General features: G+C 48.9%; 1 protein-coding gene across 1 annotated transcript in view; it reads right to left on the bottom strand.

Moving 5' to 3' along the window:
* The window catches only part of LOC147098533 (glutamine--fructose-6-phosphate aminotransferase [isomerizing] 1-like), a 106,250-nt gene that overhangs the window by 35,967 nt on the left and 45,458 nt on the right, over positions 1 to 24,825 (bottom strand). Inside the window, exons 6-12 of the mRNA XM_085970346.1 lie at positions 23,716 to 23,850; positions 21,970 to 22,031; positions 17,741 to 17,820; positions 16,905 to 17,016; positions 14,001 to 14,164; positions 10,656 to 10,751; positions 2,123 to 2,220 (exon numbers count right to left, since the gene is read on the bottom strand). Of these exons, the coding sequence (XP_085826472.1) occupies positions 2,123 to 2,220; positions 10,656 to 10,751; positions 14,001 to 14,164; positions 16,905 to 17,016; positions 17,741 to 17,820; positions 21,970 to 22,031; positions 23,716 to 23,850 (747 nt within the window). The remainder of the gene's footprint in view (positions 1 to 2,122; positions 2,221 to 10,655; positions 10,752 to 14,000; positions 14,165 to 16,904; positions 17,017 to 17,740; positions 17,821 to 21,969; positions 22,032 to 23,715; positions 23,851 to 24,825) is intronic.

The following is a 24,825-nucleotide window of genomic DNA, read 5'->3' as shown; positions in this document are numbered from 1 at the left end:
CGCTCTCTCTCTTCCCCCCCAGTCGCGCTCTCTCTCTTCCCCCCCAGTCGCGCTCTCTCTCTTCCCCCCCAGTCGCGCTCTCTCTCTTCCCCCCCAGTCGCGCTCTCTCTCTTCCCCCCCAGTCGCGCTCTCTCTCTTCCCCCCCAGTCGCGCTCTCTCTCTTCCCCCCAGTCGCGCTCTCTCTCTTCCCCCCCAGTCGCGCTCTCTCTCTTCCCCCCCAGTCGCGCTCTCTCTCTTCCCCCCAGTCGCGCTCTCTCTCTTCCCCCCAGTCGCGCTCTCTCTCTTCCCCCCAGTCGCGCTCTCTCTCTTCCCCCCAGTCGCGCTCTCTCTCTTCCCCCCAGTCGCGCTCTCTCTCTCTTCCCCCCAGTCGCGCTCTCTCTCTTCCCCCAGTCGCGCTCTCTCTCTTCCCCCCAGTCGCGCTCTCTCTCTTCCCCCCCCAGTCGCTCTCTCTCTCTTCCCCCCAGTTGTCTCACTCACTTCCCCCCAGTCGCTCGCTCTCTTCCCCCCAGTCGCTCGCTCTCTTCCCCCCAGTCGCTCGCTCTCTTCCCCCCAGTCGCTCGCTCTCTTCCCCCCAGTCGCTCGCTCTCTTCCCCCCAGTCGCTCGCTCTCTTCCCCCCAGTCGCTCGCTCTCTTCCCCCCAGTCGCTCGCTCTCTTCCCCCAGTCGCTCGCTCTCTTCCCCCCAGTCGCTCGCTCTCTTCCCCCCAGTCGCTCGCTCTCTTCCCCCCAGTCGCTCGCTCTCTTCCCCCCAGTCGCTCGCTCTCTTCCCCCCAGTCGCTCGCTCTCTTCCCCCCAGTCGCTCGCTCTCTTCCCCCCAGTCGCTCGCTCTCTCTCTCTCTCTCTTCCAACAACAACATGCCCTCAAAAAAGCCTCGGCACCGCCGGGCACTCCAGCTAGTATAGTATATGTGTATCTGTCTATATCTATCTACATATATCCATATCTCTCTCTCGCTAATATATATATATATCTATCGCTCACTATATATCATACATACACAGTTCTATGTGTCTATATATATATACACATCCATACACACATGTAAACTAATGAGAGTGGTTCCTGTCTGAAATTTTTATAACTCCTAAAGCACACACCTATAACGTGCATATCCTTTAACTGATTTAAATATCAATCAGAGCTCCCGCCACAAACCGCTTGCCCCCTTCCATGTAGTTTCTTTCTAACCTGTCCACACACCCCCCCACACACGCACGAGTGAAATTTACTCAGGCTCCCCCTCGGAAAACTGAAGATGATGGAGTTGATCAAATGGTTCCCCCATTTGTAAATTTCTATAATGGTGAACATCATCGAATGCTCTCCGCACCATTAAAGTCCCAGAGTGAACTTTACTGAATGAGCATGTGAGCTGAAACCGCTGCAAACTGGCTTTACATAAGGCTACAGTTGGGGTCAAAGGTGATGCAGGGTCAGAGTGCAAGGGAGCGATGAATACCCTTCACAACAAATTTCACTAACCACTGCTCAGAACCATATTGCAACACGGGGCGGAGAAATTCGGCCACCCGACCTATATAGTTGAGAAGTAGGAACGGAAGCGTCGTGGTTGTGTTACTGGACTAGTAATCCAGGAGACGGGAGCTCAAATCCCATCATGGCAGTTTGAGAATCTTAATTCAGTTTTAAAAAAAGTGAAGTAAATGTGACCGTCAAGCTGTCAGATTGTTATTTTAAACAAAAAAAAAAACCCCATCTGCTTCACTAATGTCCTTCAGGGGAGGAAACCTGCCGTCCTTACCCGGTCTGGCCTGTACGTGACTCCAGCCTCACGCCAAAGCGACTGAATCTCAACTAGCCTCTGAAGTGGGCCAGCAAGCCACGCACAGTTGTATCAAACTGCTTCAAGTAGGCCCACCGCCACCTTCTCGGGGTGACAAGGAATGGGCAATAAATGCCGGCCTTGCCAGCAACGCCCGCAGCCAGAGAATGAATATAAACCAAAAACAAACCATGTACATGTCGATCAAATAGAAAATAAGCTGGGCTGTAAGTCATGTCGAGATTGTCATGAAATGGTCACAGCAAAACCTGAATTAAGTCTCTTATTGTAACAGATTTGTTCAGGATAGAAGATTTCAACGACAATAATGAAAACCTACCGCCAGCCCAGTATGATAACTTGTTCCACAAGCAATAATTAACAAGCGTCTGCATCTTCTGATTTCCTTAATTGAATCCTTTAATCCGCCAAGGATCACTAAGAGGCAACAGAGATACAAGTTACAATCTTAAGGCTGAACCAAACATACTGGTCAACTTGTGAGGTGTCACTAGAAACCAATCAAGATATTTTTCTTCTCTGAATGACTATGAAACTCAAGATCGCACTCTCCCTATGGATCTTCAGCAATAAGATGTTCAGTCGTTGAGTATATTCAAGGCTGAGATCGATAGATTTTTGGACTCTAGGGGAATCAAGGGAAATGGGGATCCGGTGAGAAAGTGGAGTTGAGGTTGATGATCAGCCATGACCTTACTGAATGGCGGAGCAGGCTCGAGGGGTCATGTGGCCTACTCCTGCTCCAATCCTTGTGCTCTTAAGAGAGTAATGCGACACCACCATCGCTGCAGGTTATCAGCAAGGCGAATACTTTATTTTAAATTGGTCATCGGGATTTTGGAATTAGCTGGTGCATTAAGAAAATGATAGGCCTGGAGTTTCCTCTGCATTCGCCCTCAGAGGTGCCCGTAATCTGGGTACGAATGAATAACACCACCACCTAAAGATTAGTTTGTGCTATATTTTGGTTCACTACCACTGGGGGTCTCTAATACACATTGTAATTCATCTACAATATTCTATTTATAGGTGTATACCAACATCTTGTAGCAGAGAATCAGTAACATATAACGTTTTTTTGGACACCAAGGGCTGGATTTTCCCGTTCCCCACCCGCACGGTGAGGGCAGGGGTCTGAGCCCTGACCCCGGGGAGGGGCCCCGAACCCCGACCAGGGGCCCCGAACCCCGACGAGGGGCCCCGAACCCGGGGAGGGGCCCGAACCCCGACCAGGGGCCCCGAACCCCGACCCCGGGGAGGGGCCCCGAACCCCGACGAGGGGCCCCGAACCCCGACCCCGACGAGGGGCCCCGAACCCCGACCCCGGGGAGGGCCCCGAACCCCGACCCCGGGGAGGGGCCCCGAACCCCGACCCCGACGAGGGGCCCCGAACCCCGACCCCGACGAGGGGCCCCGAACCCCGACCCCGGGGAGGGGCCCCGAACCCCGACCCCGGGGAGGGGCCCCGAACCCCGACCCCGGGGAGGGGCCCCGAACCCCGACCCCGGGGAGGGGCCCCGAACCCCGACCCCGGGGAGGGGCCCCGAACCCCGACCCCGGGGAGGGGCCCCGAACCCCGACCCCGGGGAGGGCCCCCGAACCCCGACCCCGGGGAGGGCCCCGAACCCCGACCCCGGGGAGGGGCCCCGAACCCTGACCCCGGGGAGGAGCCCGAACCCTGACCCTGGAGAGGGGCCCCGAACCCTGACCCCGGGGAGGGGCCCCAAACCCTGACCCCGGGGAGGAGCCCGAACCCTGACCCCGGGGAGGAGCCCGAACCCTGACCCCGGGGAGGAGCCCGAACCCTGACCCCGGAGAGGGGCAGGCTGCTGGTGGGGGATCTTGGTGGACAAGAGGAAGCACTCCCCCCGCTCCTCCTGGCCCAGAAGGATTGCTCCCCAAGGCTGAGGCCGCCTCGTTGCAGCCATCGGGAATCCCGAGCCCCAGGATCCCCAGCCGCCTGCAGTAAAACCTGAAAAGCAGGTTAAAGTAGAAGTTTCAGGCCTCATTATAATATTTAAACTGCCAACCCGCTTCCTCCTGAGTGAAAGGTGAAAGTGGGCGGGTTGGGGTCAAAGTTCATATTTTCTCAACTTTCACTTGCCCCCCCACACCCCCAGCCCACCCGCTCTTACCTCTGAAAATTCTGGCCTAAAATAATCAAGGGATATGGAGAAAGTGGAGTTGAGGTCAAAGATGAGCCATGATCTCATTGAATGGCGGAGCAGGCTCGAGGGCCAAATGGCCTACTCCTAATTCTTATATTCTTAAACCAATTGCGTGGCTTAAAAGATCGCGGAAGTGTGGGTGCAAGTGAGTTACCTGCGGAAGTACGATATTCCCAAATCTCCTCGATCTTTTACCTCCGTCCACCAAACCCTCCATCCACACGAATACCCGCCCACTAAACTGCCGATGCCCCCATCTCCCTCGGCACTGTACTGGAATGTCTGCCGAGATCGTGTGCTTAAGCCCAGTGTAGTGCTTGGACCTACGATCTTCTGGCTCAGAGGTCGGTGCTACAAATTCAGCCAAGATGGCACTCTATAAGGATTTGGGTTGTATGTGTTTCAGTTCAGGCAGTCTCAAGCTGATGGACATGAGCCGAGCACAAAAACTGTTCCGTAAATGGGCCCTAAAAAGCTGCTCTCACTCAGAGAGACCACGGGGTAGTAACTGAGTCAAGAAACGGAAAAGTGGCAGAGTGTTGTGGGCGAGTAGAGTGAGCTTCAATTGCCAACCAGCTGGCCGTGCGGAACCTGGACCAGGAACCCTTAAAGCTGACACTGGCAGCCGGAAATAGTAAAGTGTTCGTATCCGATCAGCAACAATCCTTAATTCGACGAGCACAAAATTCACCCCAACAAAGACAAAAAACCTTCAAAAAACAAGCAGCCTCAGGACTATCACATGACCGATGCTTTGTGGTTGGCTTGCAATTGCAATTAAGCAGTAAAATATTAAACACTAAACACTGTCACCTAATTTTACCATTAAAATATTAACATACGACCCGTTCCACTGAATGAAAACGAAATGCAAGTAAAAAGGGATAAGGAGTAATTGGCAATTTTGAGTTGGTGCGCAAGGGGAGAGAGCAGCTATATTAATAAAATTCACTGCTTTCCATTCACGCTCCAGTTATAATATTTGCATAGCTAGTTGAATTATTTCGGTTGAATGAGTAGCGTTATACGAGTAGGGTGACGTTTCAAATGCCTTTTATGTTGCGTTACGCCATTACATGATCTGCACTCTCCCTCCTGCCCGAAGTGACTGACTTTTCTCCTGAAGATCTTCTGAGCGGGGGGACGATGTTAAATGAACAGGTTATCCCACTCTGTGGGGGGGCAGAAGGCGGGGAGGGAAGTAAACACAAAGCACACAAAATGTTTAACTCTGCCGTTTCACGTGCGAGGACCCGATGTCGCACACTCACCTCAGTCCAATGTCACGTCATCACTACTTTCTAACCGATGTTCCCTCTGATTTTTTTTTCCATCCGTGCGCAGTCCCTTTAACTGGCTGCGCAGCCCATTCAAATTTTCACGCGTGCGCGGTTTCTTCCGTGTAAAAGCCGGTGAGCGGCCTGCACGGGACCTCCAGACCACTGTGCGGCCGCGCAGCTTAGCGGGAACGTTGTTTCTGACTAGCCAGTAACAGGCAAATGCACGACAAAAGTGGACTATCCCATCCAATGTCCTCTTATTTGGTGAGGGGGGGTGGGGTGAGGAGGGGTCATGCCTCCCCAAGGAAGTTCTGTCTGAGACATGGACCTTACCATAAATAATTACAGAGGACTCCATTTTAGAACGTAACCTTGTACGTTACTGATTCTCTGCTACAAGATGTTGGTATACACTATAAATAGAATATTGTAGATTAATTACAATGTGTATTAGAGACTCCTAGTGGCAGTGAACCAATATAGCACAAACTAATCTTTAGGTGGTGTTGTTACTCTCTGAACCACCAATGCTCCATAGTCCATGCCAGGGGTAAAAATCATTAACTGTACCTCAAGTCCCAGAGGTGCTGGTCCCTTTAAGAGACTTTTTCCAGGCAGAAGGCACAAGATCTCCCCTACGGTGTCCCATGAAACCACTCGTTCTGTGCCCAAAACTAAAGGAGGCAGCTTAGCTTACGATTCGATAAAGAGGACAGCCTGGAATTTCTGCTGCATTGACGGGAGAGCAGCGAAAGCCCGTCAGGGAAACGGCGGCGATGGCTTTTTTGCGCCATTTATCCGAGCTGTTTCGCCAATCTCCTGCTGATGTTATGACAGGAGATCCGAGGAACTCTTGAGGAAGATGGGTGGGAGGAGGCTCGTGTGGAGCATAAACACTGGCACAGACCAGTTGGCCCAAATTGGCCCGATTTTGTGCTGCACATGCTACGTAATGCTATGTGATTCCCCCTGGAATTTCAGCACCAGCATGTGTAAGGACCAGTTTGTTTAAGGGCACAGATTAAGAGTAAATAAACTTTGTGCTACACTAGGCTGGAAGCCTCAATACAGCCACGGCACCACACCAGCCGCTATTGCTAGTCGTGGTTGTACTGGCCACGCGCACTACTGCTGACACAGGACGCCACACACAAAGCCCCAAATGTCAATGGGACTGCAAAACATTAGGAAGAGATCGTAGGATAGCCAGCTATTCTCAATACATAGACTTGGCTCTGTGGCAGCGTGCTCACCTCTCGAGTGAGAAGGTTGTGGGTTCAAGTCCCACTTCATTTGCACAAAGTCCGAGTTGACGCTTCAGCACAGCACTGAGGAAGTGAGGAATTGTTGGAGATGTCGGAGGAGACGTTAATGGGCAGATAAGATGGGATCAGTCCATCCATCCATCCAAGTCCCACTCCAGAGACTTGAGCACAAAATCTAGGCTGACGCTTCACTGTAGTACTGAGGGAGTGCTGCACTGTCAGAGGTGCCGTCTTTCAGATGAGACTTTAAACTCAAGTGGATGTAAAAGATCCCATGGCCACTATTTCAAAGATGAGCAGGGGTGTTCTCCCCAGTGTTCTGGCCAATATTTATCCCTCAACCAACACCTCAGAAACAGATTATCTGGTCATTATCGTAGCGAGAGGGTTCGAGTACAGGAACAAGGATGTCTTGCTGCAGTTGTACAGGGCCTTGGTGAGACCACACCTTGAGTATTGTGTGCAGTTTTGGTTGCCCTATTTGAGGAAGGATGTTCTTGCTATGGAGGGAGTGCAGTGAAGATTCACCAGACTGATACCTGGGATGGCAGGAGTGACATATGAGGAGAGATTGGGTCGATTGGGCTTATACTCGCTGGAGTTTAGAAGAATGAGAGGGGATCTCATTGAAACTTATAAAATTCTAACAGGACTAGACAGACTAGATGCAGGAAGGAGGTTCCTGATGGCAGGGGAGTCCAGAACCAGGGGTCACAGTCTAAGGATAAGGGGTAAGCCATTTAGGACTGAGATGAGGAGGAATTTCTTCACCCAGAGAGTGGTGAACCTGTGGAATTCTCTACCACAGAAGGCAGTTGAGGCCAATTCATTAAATATATTCAAGAAGGAGTTGGATATATTTCTTAAGGCTAAAGGGATCAAGGGATATGGGAAGAAGGCAGGGACAGGATACTGAGTTTGGATGATCAGCCATGATCTCATTGAATGGCGGAGCAGGCTCGAGGGGCCGAATGGCCTACTCCTGCTCCGATCTTCTATGTTTCTATTATCACATTGCTGTTTGTGGGACCTTGCTGCGTGCAAAATGGTTGCCACATTTCCTACATTACAACAGTGACTTCATTGACTGTAAAGTGCTTTGGGACGACCCGAGTTCTTCCTTCTCTTTCTAACTGGGGCAAGAGAAAGTCACACCACTTAATACTGGTAATTATACCTCCCAGTTTGTTCCTGTTCCACTGTGGCCTACAAGGATGAGGATCAACCAACTGAAGTGACCAGCTGTAGGCTGCTAGGGTCAGGATGCCAGGTCACTCCACCTCCTGAGGTAACTATGCCCCATTAAACCAACTAAACTAACACATTTGGCTGCATGAAGTACAATTATGATGCTAATTTTTGAAATTCTCCCTGCCTTGCTTAAAAACAAATCCCACCACATAGTTAGTGAAACTAAATTAAGAACAAATTGGCAATTTGTGGGCTGGCATCAGACATGATGGCCCCTATATTTATAGGGAGGGAGCGAGTTGGGGCGGGGGCGGGAGAGAGAGGGTGGGAAGGGCTGTTTTGCATTCAGGAAACCCAGAAGAATGGGTTTCCCCCAGGCCCTGCCGTATGTAACAGTAGGGTCTGATTAAAATTCCTTGGGCTGGATTTTACCAGCCCTGAGGAAGTGGGTTTGGAGGTGGGACTGCTGGGAAAATGGGAAAAATTGGGAGCGGGTCCCAACCCCGCTCCCTACCCGCCGCCGAACCATCTTCCCGGGAGGCGGAACCCCGACTTGCTCAGCGATCCATCTCCTTGAGGCGGGCTGGGGATTACAGCCAATTAACTGCCTGTTAAGAGGCATTTTCCCATTTTACGCCTGCTGATGCGGGCTTCCCGACGTCAGGAAACCCCGCCAGGGTCAGCGAGGCAAGCAGTGGGTCTGTGGGGGTGAGAGGAGTCCAAATGTCAGCTGTAGAGGTGAGTGATGGGTGCAAGTGTGGACAGGTAAGTATGAGAGGTGAGTGTAAAGTGTTAGAAAAAGTTTCCTTACCTTTGCTTCTTCCTGCAGGCTTCAACCCTTGGGGATCCGGAGGAGCCTCATCTCAATGGCAGAGATGGCAGAATGGCTGCTGCATTCTCAGATGCAGCAGCCATCTGCTTTCTGCTGAGGAGAGAGGCCTTGGTGAGCCCTCTGTGCAAGGGCTCACCTCAGAACAGAGATAGTCAGTGATTGACAGCCTCTCAAAGCTGTCAAACGCTGACAATTCATCTGTCAAAAAATTTGAGACAGATAAAACGTCATACGCTGACATCCTCTGTCACCGGCTTTCCCTTAATTGGCTGGCTAAACCCACAGGGCGGGCTTAACAAGGCCAATCAAGGGAAAATAGCGTGGGTTCGTCAGATTTTGCTGGAGGTGGGACTAAAACCCTACAACCAGCAGTCCCACCCCCAACGCGTCCACATTTACAAAATCCTGGCCTTTGTCTCCGCTTCCTGGCGGTCAGGCGGATAGGCCTTCGGCACCAGGCCGCAGCCGGGGAGTGGGAGGGCGGGAGGGAGGGATCAGAATGGCCAGGGGAGATCGGAGGCAGGTGGAAGGGGCCATGGGTGGGGGGGGGGGGGGGGGGAAGATCAGAGGCCAGAAATGTGGAGGAGTGGGGAGATCGGAGGCCGAAGGGGGCGGGGGGGGGGGGGGGGAAAAGAGATCAGAGGCTGGATGGAGGGGGATCGGAGGCTGGAGGGGAGAGATTGGCGGAGAGGTCGTACGGTTCAGGGTGAGATCAGAGGCTGGAGATGAGGGGTGGGGGGGGGTGGGGGGGGGGAGGGGGAGCGGAGGTTGGACGGAGAGGATTCGGAGGCCGAAGGAGCGTAGAGAAGGGAGAAATCGGAAAGACCGGGTCAGTGGGAGATCGTGGCTCAGACCAGGGGCGGGGTGTGGTCGGCCAATTGCAGGAGTGGTTTACAGGGCAAGCTTGGTGAGCCAGGGCAGGAAGCACTCGGGCTTCTCCTGGCCCAGAAGCAGTGCTGTTACCTGCTGAATCCAGCAGTCCTCACCTCCCTTTAGCTGCCGGGTTTCCCGAGGCCCAGGAAACCCGGCTGGCCAGAGTTAAGCCTAAAATGGAGGAAAAAATGTGAGGCGGGCAGCCTCATTAAAATATTTAAATGAGTGGCCCGCCTCCTGGGAGCAGGTTGGTCACTCGCCCTCGCCCGCCTCCGTTAAAAGCAGAAGTGGGCGGGTTCGAGGAGGGCTGGGGCGGGTTTGAGATTTTTTTACATTTTAACATTCCTCCCGACCCCAACCCACTCATTTTTAGGGGTTAAAGTTCCGCCCCAATGAGCTGGATTGGTGTAAAACCCAACTGATTCAGTAAGGCCCTTCAAGGAAGGGAATCTGCCAAACCTACCCGGCCTGGAGTCACAAGCAGACTCATAACGCCCTCAGGACGATGTTTCCTCTCGTATTGAGTGCGCGCGGCCCCCTTTAACGGGCTGCGCGGCCCGTTCAAATTTCTACACACGCTCGGTTTTTCCATTTAAAAGCTGGTGAGCGGCCTGCGCGGGAGCCCCCCCCCTCCCCCAGACCGCTTCAAGGCAACTATGGGTGGGCAATAAAGGCAGCCTTGAAAGCGTCACTCACATTCCAAGAGCAAACGAAAAAAACAATAAACAATTGTATGTTTAAAAGAATATCTCATGATTTTTCCACTCTGGAGATTGACCTCAAATGGCACTCATTGCAGGAAACATAGAAACATAGAAGATAGGAGCAGGAGTAGGCCATTCGGCCCCTCGAGCCTGCTCCGCCATTCAATGAGATCATGGCTGATCATCCAAATTCACTACCCGGTCCCTGCTTTCTCCCCATATCCCTTGATCCCTTTAGCCTCAAGAAATATATCCAACTCCTTCTTGAATATATTTAATGAATTGGCCTCCACCCGCCCTCTGTGGCAGAGAATTCCACAGGAAGAAGTTCCAGCTCACACATTTCTTAAAAAGACAGGCCATCGATTCAATTCTCTCTCCCCTCTTCCCCGCCCTTAGTTCCCAGGAATTTCCACCAAAATCCGCACTTTCTAGATTTTAGTCAATGTGGTAGGAAGTGCAACAGGTAATTGGGGTACTTTTAAGAAGCGCAATGTTGAAATTTTGCGTTCACTGAACTTTTAAGTCCTCACTCTTACCTGTGTTATTCTCAAAATTGACTCTTCCCCTCATAGTGTTCACCACCGATTCTGGCTGTTCAAAGATTTCTTTCTGCATAAAGGAACTGTAGCTTCCTGCAGAAAGGTCAGGCAGAATAATCACATGAAAATGTATTCAATAAAAAAAAGAGGTCAGAAGATTTTGTGTAGGAGGAAAACAAAGTCCCGAGGCTGTGCTTGTAATAATTTATCAAGCTCCTGAGCCAGGCCCATGTTTAGTATTCATAATTCAGTGGGTGACCCTCGCAGTCAAAATCAATCTAAATCTGTGCTTTTTAAGACCCGACGTCCTCATCGCAATTAAGATAGATTTACAACAAGTTTAGCTTCGGCGGAAAGCAGCTGCAATGGTGGCCTGTTGATTCTGGTGGTGATCTAGCAACTCCGAGATCACAAGCTCAAATCCCACAATGGCAAAGCACTAAGACATCAATAAATCTAGTCACTTGTGACCATGAAAGCTACTGGATTCATCATCATACCCAACTGGTTCTCGAATGCCCTTCAGAGAAGAACTCTGCCACCCTTACTCAGTCTGGCCTACACTGGACTCCAGTCCCACATGAACTCTTAATGGGAAACAAGGGATGGGTAATATAAAAAGGAAGACTTGCATTTCTATAGCGCCTTTCACAACATCAGGTCGCCCCAAAGCGCTTTACAGCCAATGAAGTACTTTTTGAAGTGGAGTCACTGTTGTAATGTAGGATACGCAGCAGCCAATTTGCACACAGCAAACTCCCACAAACAGCAATGTAATAATGACCAGATCATCTATTTTAGTGATGTTGATTGAGGGATGAATATTGGCCAGCACACTGGGGATAACTCCTTTGCTCTTCTTCGAAATAGTGCCATGGGATCTTTTACGCCCACCTGAGAGAGCAGACGGGGCCTCGGTTTAATGTCTCATCTGAAAGACGGCACCTCCGACAGTGCAGCACTCCCTCAGCACTGCAGTGGGGTGTCAGCCTAGCTTTATGTGCTCAAGTCCATGGAGTGGGACTTGAACCCACAACCTTCTGACTCAGAAGCTGTCTTGCCAATATCATGCACATCCCAAGAAGAAATAAAGCAGAGCAAGGATGCGGGCTGATCTTATACTATGATTGCAGTGTTGGGCTGAATTATGACATTACTGTGCTGTATAACTGCCAAGCCAGATCCAGTGATTAAAGTGATTACAGCCACGAGACTTCCAGGAATTTTCACCACTATTCTGCTCACTTTATGCATTCAAGGGCAGGCACTTCCCAGTTTTAAGTCAGCACGTACAAACAGAAGAATCACAAATCACAGAGCCTGAAACCATATTCCAATCTTCGTTTCCCCTCCCACATTCAATGGTCTAAAAATGGTACTGGGGTAAAACCAGTAAATACATCAAACGTGAACCTATAGGGTAAATTGAGAAGAGTGAAGACTTCAAGGGGTCGATTTTCCTGGAGCCGTCAGGCGGGGTTTCAGGCGTGGGGGGGGGGGGGGCAAATCCCAAATTCGGGGGTCCCGACACCATCCCGCCCAAAACCTGCCTCCACGTAAGTTTCACAGGAGGCGGGTACCCGCCCCGCACTGGGACCCGCCGACCCGAGGCGGGAAGGGATTAGTGCCAATTAACTGCCTGTTAACAGGTAGTTAACAGGCAGTTTTTAGCCTAATCCCTATTTTGAGGGGTGTCCTGTGGGATTCCCGACGGCTCCAAACCACGCCAGGTTAGAGCAGGTGGGCCGTCGGGTTGAAGGACTTGGAGGGGTCGCGATGTCGGTGTTCAGGTGAGTGATGGGTGCATGAGTGCAAAGGTAAGTGTGTTGGTGTGTCTAAAGAAGTTTAAATTACCTGTACTTACCTTAACAGCCTTTCTTCCTCTAGGTTTCGGGAGTCCATCACTCAGCCGCACTGAAAGCAAAATGGCTGCGATCTGTCAAAAGTGACAGCCTTCAGCTTTCATTGCCGGTGAGATTTCTAACTGAGTCTGTGGAGAAGGACTCAGGTTAGAAGTAAGACTGTCAGTGTTTGACAGCTTCAAACAGCTGTGAAACACTGATATTTCATCTGTCAAGACCTCTTGACAGATGAAATTTCAGTCTGTGACGTCACCTGTTGCCGGGTGGCTCTTAATTGGCCTGCTGAGCCCGCTGGGCGGGCTCAACAAGGTCAATCAAGGGAAAATCACGTGGATTGGCCAGACGTCGATGTAGACGGGACTAAAACCCGAAAGATGTAGTCCCGCCTCCTTCCCGACAGCTTAAATGAAAATCGACCCCCAAATAAAGGAAATGCAAGAATTCAATGGTAGTGAGAGTAGGCGGTGGATGATGAGCTGGAGGGGTTAGGTGACCTTTACTCATTGCTGCTCTGTCTACATTCAAACGCCAGGCAACTCCCTCAACTAAACATTATAAAATGACGTACCAACTTCTGGCAATATTCCAGACAAGCTCTCAGACCAAACTGATGTGTTGCTAGCAAAAAGCCACGATGTTTCTCTTAGCAGATTTTTAAATATATTTGATTTTAGAACTGATATTCGCTTGTCTTTAATTCTGTAACCCCCCGCACTTCCCTTTTGCTACTCATTTATTTCATACTGCTAGCCTTTCCTAATTCAATCATGTTCCCCTTCATTTCTGCTCTCCCCGATTTTTGCCCCAGTTCCTGGAACCGAGTTGAATAGGGGAGAGGAGGAGATTTTTTTTAAACGCAGCGAGTTGTGGTGATCTGGAATGCGCTGCCTGAAAAGGGCAGTGGAATCAGATTCAATAGTAACTTTCAAACAGGAATTGGATAAATACTTGAAAATGAAAAATTTGCAGGGCTATTGGGGAAAGTGGGACTAATTTGATCGCTCTTTCAAAGAGCCGGCACAGGCACAATGGGCCGAATGGCCTCCTGCTGTGCTGTATCATTCTATGATTCTAGAATACTGAAGGTCAGTCAATAGTTATAAAACCCAAGACTTTCAAACATTAAGTATAACTCAACCTTCCCTTCAACTTCCTTATAAACATTTCTAGGCATACATTAGCTTCCGAGTAAATGGACAAAGATTGACGCTAATTCCTTGGTACAATCACTCTGAGCCCACAGGATAGCTGGTGCAGGGAAAAGCAAACATTCACACCGTCGTATTACAGGATGTTCTTCTGAGGGGAGGCCAGGGCACAACGGTGAGGGATCTAACCAGCTTATGGGATGGCTAGGTGCGGCATTCATAAGAAATCGGAGCAGGAGGAGGCCTTTTGCCCCTCGAGCCCACTCCGCCAACACTGCTGCTCAGTGCCTCTGCCAGCAGCAGATTCTGCCCGATTTTGCCTCTGCTCTTACCTTTCATCATCTGCTGCAGCTCCACTTGCAGAGTCTGGATACCACGGGCTGAGCAGTCGCTTGCTGCGCGCTCGACCCGGTGAATAGAGAGACAGCCCTCGACCACCGCCGCCACATCATCATCCTCCAGGAAAATCGCTCGGTTTGTGTGCTCAATGATAGCGCTGTAAAAATCAAACACCGTGGTGACAAACTCCCCCGCCAATGAACAACACTCGTGACCAACCGCCGTGAGTGAACAACACTCGTGACCAACCGCCGTGAGTGAACAACACTCGTGACCAACCGCCGTGAGTGAACAACACTCGTGACCAACCGCCGTGAGTGAACAACACTCGTGACCAACCGCCGTGAGTGAACAACACTCGTGACCAACCGCCGTGAGTGAACAACACTCGTGACCAACCGCCGTGAGTGAACAACACTCGTGACCAACCGCCGTGAGTGAACAACACTCGTGACCAACCGCCGTGAGTGAACAACACTCGTGACCAACCCCCGTGAGTGAACAACACTCGTGACCAACCCCCGTGAGTGAACAACACCCGTGACCAACCGCCGTGAGTGAACAACACTCGTGACCAACCCCCGTGAGTGAACAACACTCGTGACCAACTCCCGTGAGTGAACAACACTCGTGACCAACCGTCGTGCGTGAACAACACTCGTGACCAACCCCCGTGAGTGAACAACACTCGTGACCAACCGCCGTGAGTGAACAACACTCGTGACCAACCCCCGTGAGTGAACAACACTCGTGACCAATCCCCATGAGTAAACAATAGCTTCCAAAAGGAACTTTTTAAAAACATAAAACTTGTGGAAATCCCTTCCACCCACCACAAAACATCAGGCGTTCGAGTCATAAGTAATCTGGTATAAAATGTAATTTCGGCCTCTTTGCCCACGAGCCTCTCAATTCTGACTCCGCGTGTATTTATTCTACCACAGGATTTCCTCCCTTCTCCTTGTTGATCACCACTTTGAAGATCACTAATTTCTAGGGCTGTCAACCGATTAAAACAATTAACTGCAATTAATTTTATGATCAAAAAATGTTAATCTCAGTGATTTTTGTTTTAATCGCATTTTAAATTGATCCAGTCATCACCAGTGTTGCTAAGTATTTAGGCGTCAGCTTTAACGTTAAGCCCCTAGCTGCCACACTGGTTATATTGGGGTCAGTTTTGGCCGGTGTGTCTACCGTCAGCTTTGTCTTTACTGTTATCAGGGGTGATTTGACTGCCGGGATTAAAGTTGATTATAAGCTAGATAAATGAGTATAAGGACCATTTTAAAAAAAAATTTTTAATTAGAGTTAACCGCATAATACAGACAGTCACAAGTACTCAAAACTCTCTTACCTGAAATCTAAAAGTAATGGAAAGTTACTTTTCAGTCATTCCCAGCCTTTGGTAAAAGGTAATGAGTTCCTGAGTAGATGTTTGTTATAACTGACTAGATGGAGTCTTGCTTGTCCATGAACTCGGTTTCCAAATAGCTCTTCCTTTCCCATTCCCACCCTCGGCCTGCTCCCTCCTCTCTCAGGCTTTCCCTCCCAGTGTCCCATTCCCACCCTCGGCCTGCTCCCTCCTCTCTCAGGCTTTCCCTCCCAGTATCCCATTCCCACCCTCGGCCCTGCTCCCTCCTCTCTCAGGCTTTCCCTCCCAGTATCCCATTCCCACACTTGGCCTGCTCCCTCCTCTCTCAGGCTTTCCTTCCTGGAATCCCTTTTTCACCCTGCTGTGTTCTCTCCATGTAACCTCTGTGATTAATGTGCTAAAAAATTAATTGACAAAAAAAATTAACGCATTAATCGCAGAAGTTAACTGCAATTGACATCCCTGCTAATTTCTCCACCTGAAAAACGAGTGTATTGGTAACTCCCCACTGTTCCACAGATATCAATTCAGCTTCTTTTAAAAGTGTCAATGGAGCCCAAACCAGCCACCTTCTCTGTTGTCGGTTCCAATAGCCCGTGCACATGTGGGATAGACTCCCTGAGTAGGTCGGAGATGTGGGATAGACTCCCCGAGTAGGTGGGAGATGTGGGATAGACTCCGAGTAGGTGGGAGTAGCTATCCTTTGAGTACCTCTGGCTGTCTCAAAAAGGAAGTCAATTATTTGAAACTCCAACAACAGAAAATACCTTATCGACACCGTCTGACTGTCCTTCGCAATCACAATTAAAGAGAAAGTCAAGCATTTCAGCCTGAAATTTGGTAGAAGCCTCCACTCTGCAAATGTCCCTTACCAAACAGCAGTTGAGCTCTGGTTGATCTCATCAAGTGTTTACTTAACAACAATTTGACTTTGTAACTTTGATGGGACACAACTTTTCTTTAGCCGATTATCATCATGTGCATCAAAAGCTATAACATCCTTGTCCTTTTTAAACAAGCCTTGGTCTAACTTTCCTAGAGTTTTGGCACAGGAGACTCGCCAGTAAAAGTACTTGTTGGTTCCCGCTTCCACAAGCCAGTCACACGCCACACTTTGTTACAAGTATAAAATAATCTTAAAAAATAAACGCCAGTCATTTCCCTGCTGGATTCTTCTGGCCTTAAGCCAGACATTTACAAGTAGCTTCGATTATATAACGGTGCTGACTTAAACCACTTTCGCCAGAGGGAGTACTCGAGTGGTCAGCCTAAAAAGGGACAGGCCAAGTTAACCGAGCTCCACCTTAGCAGCTACACATCACAACTGGGCTTCACGTTGCGTATGAGCAATGCCACGAGAGATCCACAAATGGTTAAATATAAGGGGAACTCTTACAGGAACAAGTTATGATGCCCTCACCTACCAGTCATGCATCTTGGAAACACACGTTGCCTATAATTCGCCAACCACTCACTTCCAGCTAAACCAAAGGACTACAGATTGGAAGACCAAAAAATTCACCTGGCATCTGATGCGAAGTAGTACTCCACCGACTTCTCTTCCCCAACAGGGTACAAAGAGGTTGAACCATCAGTGCGAGGGACAGGATAGCTTGGCTTCACTTCTTTACATGCTAAAAGCATTCAAATATTCAACATCAAAACTCATGAGAATTACATCATTACCCGCTTTGCACTTCCCCCACCTCCCCTCCCTCCCCCCATGCCCAGTGAAAGATCAACACAAAACAGAAGGACATGTCAATAGGCACAACACTAACAGGAGAAGGTAGGCGAGTGGACAAGCACCTAAATATTTGTATTTACCGAGCGGCTCCATGCATTTTATGCTGAAAACAAAAAAATGCATGAGCTGGGTTGATGCAAGGCAAAGGGATTTCCTGGTAGTGTCTCGGTTTCACTACTTTAGTGTCACTGGGCTTGGAGCCCAAGATGGGTCTCAAGCAGGCATTTCCACCTAACTTCTCCTTCAATTATTTTATTAGATTCTTTAAGTGCACCAGTCGTGCCTCTGGTCTACAACATGTACTTAGGATCATGCCATTACAAACTATTTCCCTTCCTCCATGCAACTCCAGAGCGCTGAAACTTGACAAGATGAACCGTGTATCAAGTGACTTTTCTGGCCCGCCCTCAGTATCCAACAGGTTTTGACCACATCATGCTAAATGAGTCAATGTAATATTATGCTAGATGAGTCAATGTAACATTATGCTAAATGAGTCAATGTAATATTATGGAGAGCAATAAACTGCTTTTAGATATTCAATAACCTATATCCTCAGATGCAACGTGTAAAGAATGAACATCTCCACCCATAGCTCCAACGTTACTTACATGTACGGTACAGAACTGGTATGTGATCTGTCGAAAGTTTATGAGTGCTTCTCACACCAATCATCAGAGGGCTTCCCCGTCTAAATAAAAAAAAAGCATACTGCACTAAATGATCCATCCGTGATGTCTACCAATGCCGCTTAAAAGACGTGAATGTTAACATTTCTGTAAGATGCGAGAAAGGGCTTGCATTTATATAGGACCTTTCATGACCTCGGGACATCCCAAAACACTTCGCAGCCAATGAAGTATGTTGGGCTGTGGTAACCGTTGCAATGTAAGGGAACGTGGCAACCAATCTACGTGCAGTAAAATCCCAAGCGATGAGATAATTGACCAGATAACTCTGTTTTTGGTGGTGTTGGTTGAGGGATGAATGTGAACCAGGACACCGGAAGAACTCCCAACTATTCTTCAAAGTAGTGCCATGGGATTTTCCATGTCCACCCGAGAGGGTAGACAGCACTTCGGTTTAACGTCTCATCCAGAAGACAGCACCTGCAACAGTGCAGCACTCCCTAAATATTGCACCGAAGTGTCCTGCTAGATTATACGCTCAAGTCACTGGAGTGGGACTTGAAGCTGCAACCTGCAAGTTCCCCTCCAAGTCACACACCATCCTGACTTGGAAATATATCGGCCGTCCCTTCATCCTCGCTGGGTCAGAATCCTGGAACTCCCTCCCTAACAGCGTTGTGGGAGTACCTTCACCACACGGACTGCAGCGGTTCAAGGAGAAGGCGGCTCACCACCAGTTTCTCAGGGGCAACCAGGGATGAACAATAAATGCCAGCCCTGTGAGCGACGCCCACATCCCAAGAATGAATGGGAAAAAAAACTTTATAAACTTCCAAATGCCCAATCAATAAAATTGTACTTTACACTATTGTAAAGTGAAATAATTCCATAACTAGTAACAAAAATTGGAAGGGAAAGGCAAAATCTTAGGAAGCTCCTTGTTAAAAACGGTGAGGTGGCTCTTGCTACATGGGAGCGGTTTAAGTAATAAATCTCAGACTGCAGTATTGTAGGGACAGTGAACCTCAGATTCCTAAAAGATTTGCATTGAAAGCTGAACAAAGTTATAAAAATAACTTTAAATCATTCAACTGCTTCCTGAGAATATTCCTGTTACTCTTAGGCTCCATTGACCAAACCTTGCAGATTTCAGTTGGTTTTGGAGATTAGTTTATCTAACCCATACCTACACAGCAAAAAACATACACATTGACCACAAGGGTAAACAGAGTGTGACTGGTTATGTGGAGGTACGTAGGCTGGCGACGCTGCTAAAATTCCTGTGGATTTGCCAACAGATACATACGTTTTGGCAAGAATGGCCATCATTTAGTAAATCTTTCCATCCAGCTTTTCAGCAGATTAGACTGGTCGTTAACATGCCCTGAAGGCTGAAACTACACGATGAACAGGCCGAGATCCCATTCAGACAGTTTAGGGCCATTTGCAAATAAATTATTCGCATCCTTGGTCATTTTTGTTCAGAAATATGTAAGCCAATAAAGGCCACAAAAAGTATGAATGAGGGAGGCCATTCAGCCGATGTAGCTCATCCTTGAATTCCTATCATCACATCTTAAACAATTCCAAAGTCTGTGCCTCCACTTAACCAGAAACCATTCCAGATAATAATCACTCAGTGTATGAAGGAGTGTCCTGACATCAGACCTGAATTTGCCTTTTACGAGTTTGTACTATGTCCTTTTGTCCTGTGGTCATGGTTTAATTTGAACTCTTTCTCTGGATTAACCCTTTCGATTCCATTTTATATTATCCTGTAACTTTATAGGTTTAAGGAGCGCCTTAAAAGGAGGAGAGGCGGAGCGGTTTAAGAGAGGCAATTCCAGAGCTTAGGGCCTAAGATGGCTGAAGACATGGCCTCCAATAGGGGCAGGAAGGAAGCGGGAGAAAGAAGTGGGGGATTCACAAGAGGCCAGAATTGCAGGAATGCAGAGTTTTTGGAGGGTTGGAGGAGGTTACAGAGATAGGGTGGGGCGAGGCCATGGAGGGATTTGAACACGAAGATGAGAATTTTAAATTGGGCTATGGCCGGACCGGGAGACAATGTAGGTCAGCAAGCACAGGGGTGATGGGTGAACGGAACTTGTTCCAAGTTATGATACAGGCAGCAGAGTTTTGGATAAGCTGATGTTTACAGATTGAGGCTGACCAGGAGAGCACTGAAATAGTCAAGTCTGGAGGTAACAAAAGCACGAATGAGGGGGTCAGCAGCAGCTGGGCTGAGGCAGGGGCGGAGACGGGCGGTACAGGAAACTCTTTTTTTTATCCGGCTCCGACGGGACCAGTGTGGGGCCGGTTTATCAAAAAGTCCGGATTACAGAGAGGTATAGTAAAGGGTACGAGAGCCCCGTACACAGCAACAGATCCAAGTGTCCTTGTTGCTTAGCAACAGGTGCAGGAACCCCGGCCACACGATCCAGGCGTCTCTCTTGCTTAGCAACAGGTGCAGGAACCCCGGTTACACAGCTACAGATCCAGGAACGGCCACTAATGTGAAGTAAAACTTACCTGAACCTACTCCTGAATTTTGCCGGTTAATAGAGATTTCCGGTTATTTCGGTGCCGATAAAGCGAGAGTTTCCTGCATTACAGGATGGAAGTAGGCGGTTTTGGTAATGGGAGAGGATATGGGGTCGGAAGCGGAGCTCAGGGTCAAATAGGATGCCAAGGTTGCGAGCGGTCTGGTTCAGTCGGAGACATTGGCCAGGGAAAGGGATGTATTTGGTGCCGAGGGGAGTGAGTTATTTTCACCGTTCCCCATAATGTAGCTCTCTGCCACCAAGGGTCAGCTTTGTGTTCCCATCTCTGCACCTCTTTCAGGCCTTGAATGCTTCAGTGACCAGAATGACTGCAATACCGAGGGTGCGGTCTGAACAGAGCATCAGACAGCTTCACTATGATGTCCTCACATTCTCCTTTAGCCGTCAGCTTTGGCTCAGTGGGTCGCACTCTCACCCCTGAGTCAGAAGGTTGTGGGTTCAAGTCCCACTCCAGGGACTTGAGCACATAAAGCTAGGCTGACACTCCAGTGCAGTGCTGAGGGAGGGCTGCGCTGTCGGAGGTGCTGTCTTTCGGATGAGACGTTAAACCAAGGCCCCGTCTGTTTTCTCAGTTGGATGTAAAAGATCCCATGACACTATTTCAAAGAGGAGCAGGGGAGTGCTCCCCGGTGTCTTGGCCAATATTTATCCCTCAACCAACATAACAAAAACAGATTATCTGGCCGTTATCACATTGCTGTCTGTGGAACCTTGCTGTGCGCAAATTGGCTGCTGTGTTTCCCACATTACAACAGTGACGACACTTCAAAAGTACTTCATTGGCTGTAAAGCGTTTTGGGACATCCTGAGGTTGTGCAAGGCGCTATAGAAATGCAAGTCTTTCTTTCTTTAGCCGATCTAGCATTATGCTTTTGCATCCTATGTGCTTGTTGATTGCTGCCCCTCAATAATTGGACGCGGTTAAGTGCTAAGGGCGTCAACTCCCAGATCTCATTCAATCCGTTGCCCAGCTAATTTTGACTCCGTTCATGGAGTATATGCCTCCCTTTTTTCTTCAATGGGTAACACTTTGCATTACTCGGCACTGAATTTCATCTAGGCCCTGTGTAGTTTCTTCGTTGCGACTGTCTGTGTGGAGTTTGCACATTCTCCCCGTGTTTGCGTGGGTTTCCTCCGGGTGCTCCGGTTTCCTCCCACAGTCCAAAGATGTGCGGGTTAGGTTGATTGGCTATGATAAATTGACCCTTAGTGTTAGGGGGATTAAATACATGGGGTTACGGGGATCGGGTGGGATGTGTGTCGGTGCAGGCTCGATGGGCTGAAATGGCCTCTATCTGCACTGTGGGGTTTCTGTGATTCTGTGATCAGACCCTCCGCCTGGATTAACGTGTGCAAGTTTGACCACAAGGACACTTATACAGATTAGAAACACAGGACACCAGTACTGACCCCAGGGGCACTCCAGTGTATCTCACCAGCCTGACATCACTCCCAGTTCTGACGAAAGGCCATCGACCTGAAACGTTAACTCGGTTTCTCTCTCTCTCCACAGATGCCGCCTGACCCACTTGAGTATTTCCAGCATTTTCTGTTTTTATTTCAGGTATTAAAACCAGGTTGGCTGCCATTTAATAAGCTATTGACAGATATGCAAACTTGTCTCTAAAGTGCAGAGTCACGGTGTTTTACCTGGTGCAGACAGCTTGCCCGGGGAAGTGAACACTCTTGAACACTAAGGCGAAAGCACCTTCCTGTAAAATTTTAAACCGGCATATACGTTAAAATGTATTTGCAAACAAAGTCAGCGTAGGTATGTCAAGTTTATTAAGTAACATAAGAATTAGGAGCAGGAGTCGGCCATTCGGCCCCTCTAGCCTGCTCCGCCATTCAATAAGATCATGGCTGATCTTCTACCTCAACTCCACTTTCCTGCACTATCCCCATATCCCTTGATTCCCCATGAGTCCAAAAATCTATCGATCTCAGCCTTGAATATACTCAACGATTCAGCATCCACAGCCCTCTGGGGTAGAGAATTCCAAAGATTCACCACCCTCTGAGTGAAGAAATTTCTCCTCATCTTGGTCTTAAATGGCCAACCCCTTATCCTGAGACTGTGACCCCTGGTTCTAGACTCCCCAGCCAGGGGAAACAACCTCTCAGCATCTACCCTGTCAATCCCCTTCAGAATCTTATATGTTTTCATGAGATCACCGCTCATTCTTCTAAACTCCAGAGAGTACAGGCCCAACCTACTCTTCATCTAATTATATTCACGGAGGAAAGCAGTTGATTTTTCTTTCAAAGTCTGACTTTCTAAAACAAATTTTTCCAGCTGTTTTTAATGGGCATCGCCGCTCATCCAAGAGGTTGAAGTGACCTGCTCCCAGTCCTTAGCCAATGGCACCCTCCACCAGCAGCTCAGGTTGATGCATCTATGCACTGCTGATGGACTGATGTTCCCTGCAGTAGCTTGGAATGAGCCTGGGGCACAAAAGTTCAGGGCTATGGTGGTCTCGATCGCCAATGGCAGTGGCAGAAGTTGTCCACAAGCCAGATTCCAACAGGCAGCACAACTCTTGCCACCATCTCTCTGGCGAATTAGAGTGTGCGATGACAGTTTTCTTGGGGGAAATTCTGAGGTAGATGTGCGAGCGAGTGAGAACCCAAAAGAATTCCCATTTCAGATTTTTAAATGGCTAATCAAAAATGGTACAACTAAAATTCTGGTGGGGGGAGGAAATATATGCCAAAAAAGTCAGAAATCCAAAATCCAGTTCTCAGAAAACCACTGTCAGAAATGATCATGTGGAAAAATCCAGCTGGTTCTCCCCGTCTAGCAGTCATTCGTTATCTGCCCAGGGTAATCCTGATCCTCAATCACCACCTTCAACAGGGTGAGCCGAGCACACAATGCATTGCCACTCACTCCACCGCCGTCACCCTTTGCTTAAACAAAGCTCTTGGCGCATTCGGTGACTGTGCACTCCGCAAAGCGTACGGGGATCCGGCAAAGCGCATCTCTGCCTGCTTTCCTGGCCCCCCGCTGGCTCATTCCATCACCGCATGCAGTGAAAAATACGCCTGACAATTTGACAAATATTACTCTGTGAGGGTACAATTTTACACGCCTGCTCATCAATGCAACTTTTTTTTTTAAAGCAGAGAATGCAACCCGAACCTGCAATCAACATTCCCATCAAGCTGCGTGGCCCCCTGGTGGTCTGGAGGTCCCGCGCAGCCGGCTCACCGACTTTAAAATGGGAGTAACCGCGGATGCGTGAAAAATTGAATGGGCCGCGCAGCCAGTTAAAGGTCCCACACACCAAAAAAAAAATCTACAGGGAACATTGCCCACAATATAGACGCACTTCATTTCAAAAACAAAACCTCAAATAAGCAGAAACTCTCTCCGACTCACAGACAGCCACTTACCAGCTGTTGGATCACTCTCTCTACCAAGGTGGCAAAGCTGATGTTCTCATTCTCGCTGTTGTCATATACGTATTTGACCAGTTTTGCAATAGATTCTGTATCCGTTTCAGATTCAAACTCATAGCCTTTGCTTTCCTGAAGGTAAAAGCACATGAAATAGTTAATTACGGCGATAGTAACAACTGGAATTTCTATTCACCGAGTGTCCAAGGGTGCTGGAAATGGAAGTCAACACTGAGCTAGGATGAGAGAGATTAGGAGGTGACAGAAAGCTTGGTTGAAGCGATGGGTTTGAGAAGGTGTTTAAAAAGGTGGAGAGTTCTATGGAGGGAATTCCAGAGAGTAGGAATTCCAAGGTAGCTAAAAACTCAGAGAGGCAAAAAGAGAGAGGATGAATAGGAGGCCAGAATCAGGGGGACAATTCCGTTCGTCAAAACTCAATATTGTTGTGTGTAGGATCCGACAATGTCACATGTTTGCCCATTATCCATACAAAGTGCTGTTAACGCCGCCAGTTTATGAGTGGGCAAGAATGAGCAGACTTGCATTTTATAGGGTGCCTCTCGTGTTCTCAGGGTGTGCCAACGCACTTCATGGCCAATGAATTGTTTTGAACGGCAGTCACTGCTGTTGCAGAGGCTACAATTTGTGCACAGCAAGATCCCACAATAAATGACCGGTTAACAGCTCATCCTAAAGACGGCATCCTCCGACATTACAGCACAGTACTGGAAATCCCAGGAGTGCGGCTGGAACCCATGAGCTTCTGGCTCAGAGGCAAGAATACTACCACCGAGCCAAGCACCATAGTACCATAGAATCTAGTGCATCAGTCACTCCCCCATTTTACAGACCGCAGCGCAAACATTCCTACCCTCCATACAAAAGGGCCGAAATATACACACAGCAGCACAACTGATGCACCATGTTTTAACGGTACTCAATCCAATTTTCGATATAAACTTGAACCCATATCCTCCGAGTCAATAGATTTTTGGACTCTAGAGGAATCAAAGGATATGGGGGATAGTGCGGGAAGGTGGAGTTGAGGTAGAAGATCAGCCATGATCTTATTGAATGGCAGAGCAGGCTCAAAGGACCGTATGGCCG

The sequence above is a fragment of the Somniosus microcephalus genome, chromosome 29, assembly GCF_052327205.1.
Source record: "Somniosus microcephalus isolate GS21.2 chromosome 29, FLI_Smic_1.0, whole genome shotgun sequence".
Classification (NCBI taxonomy): domain Eukaryota; kingdom Metazoa; phylum Chordata; class Chondrichthyes; order Squaliformes; family Somniosidae; genus Somniosus; species Somniosus microcephalus.
The sequence above is the reverse complement of the archived record's forward strand: the minus strand, read 5'-3'. Positions and strand labels throughout refer to the sequence as shown.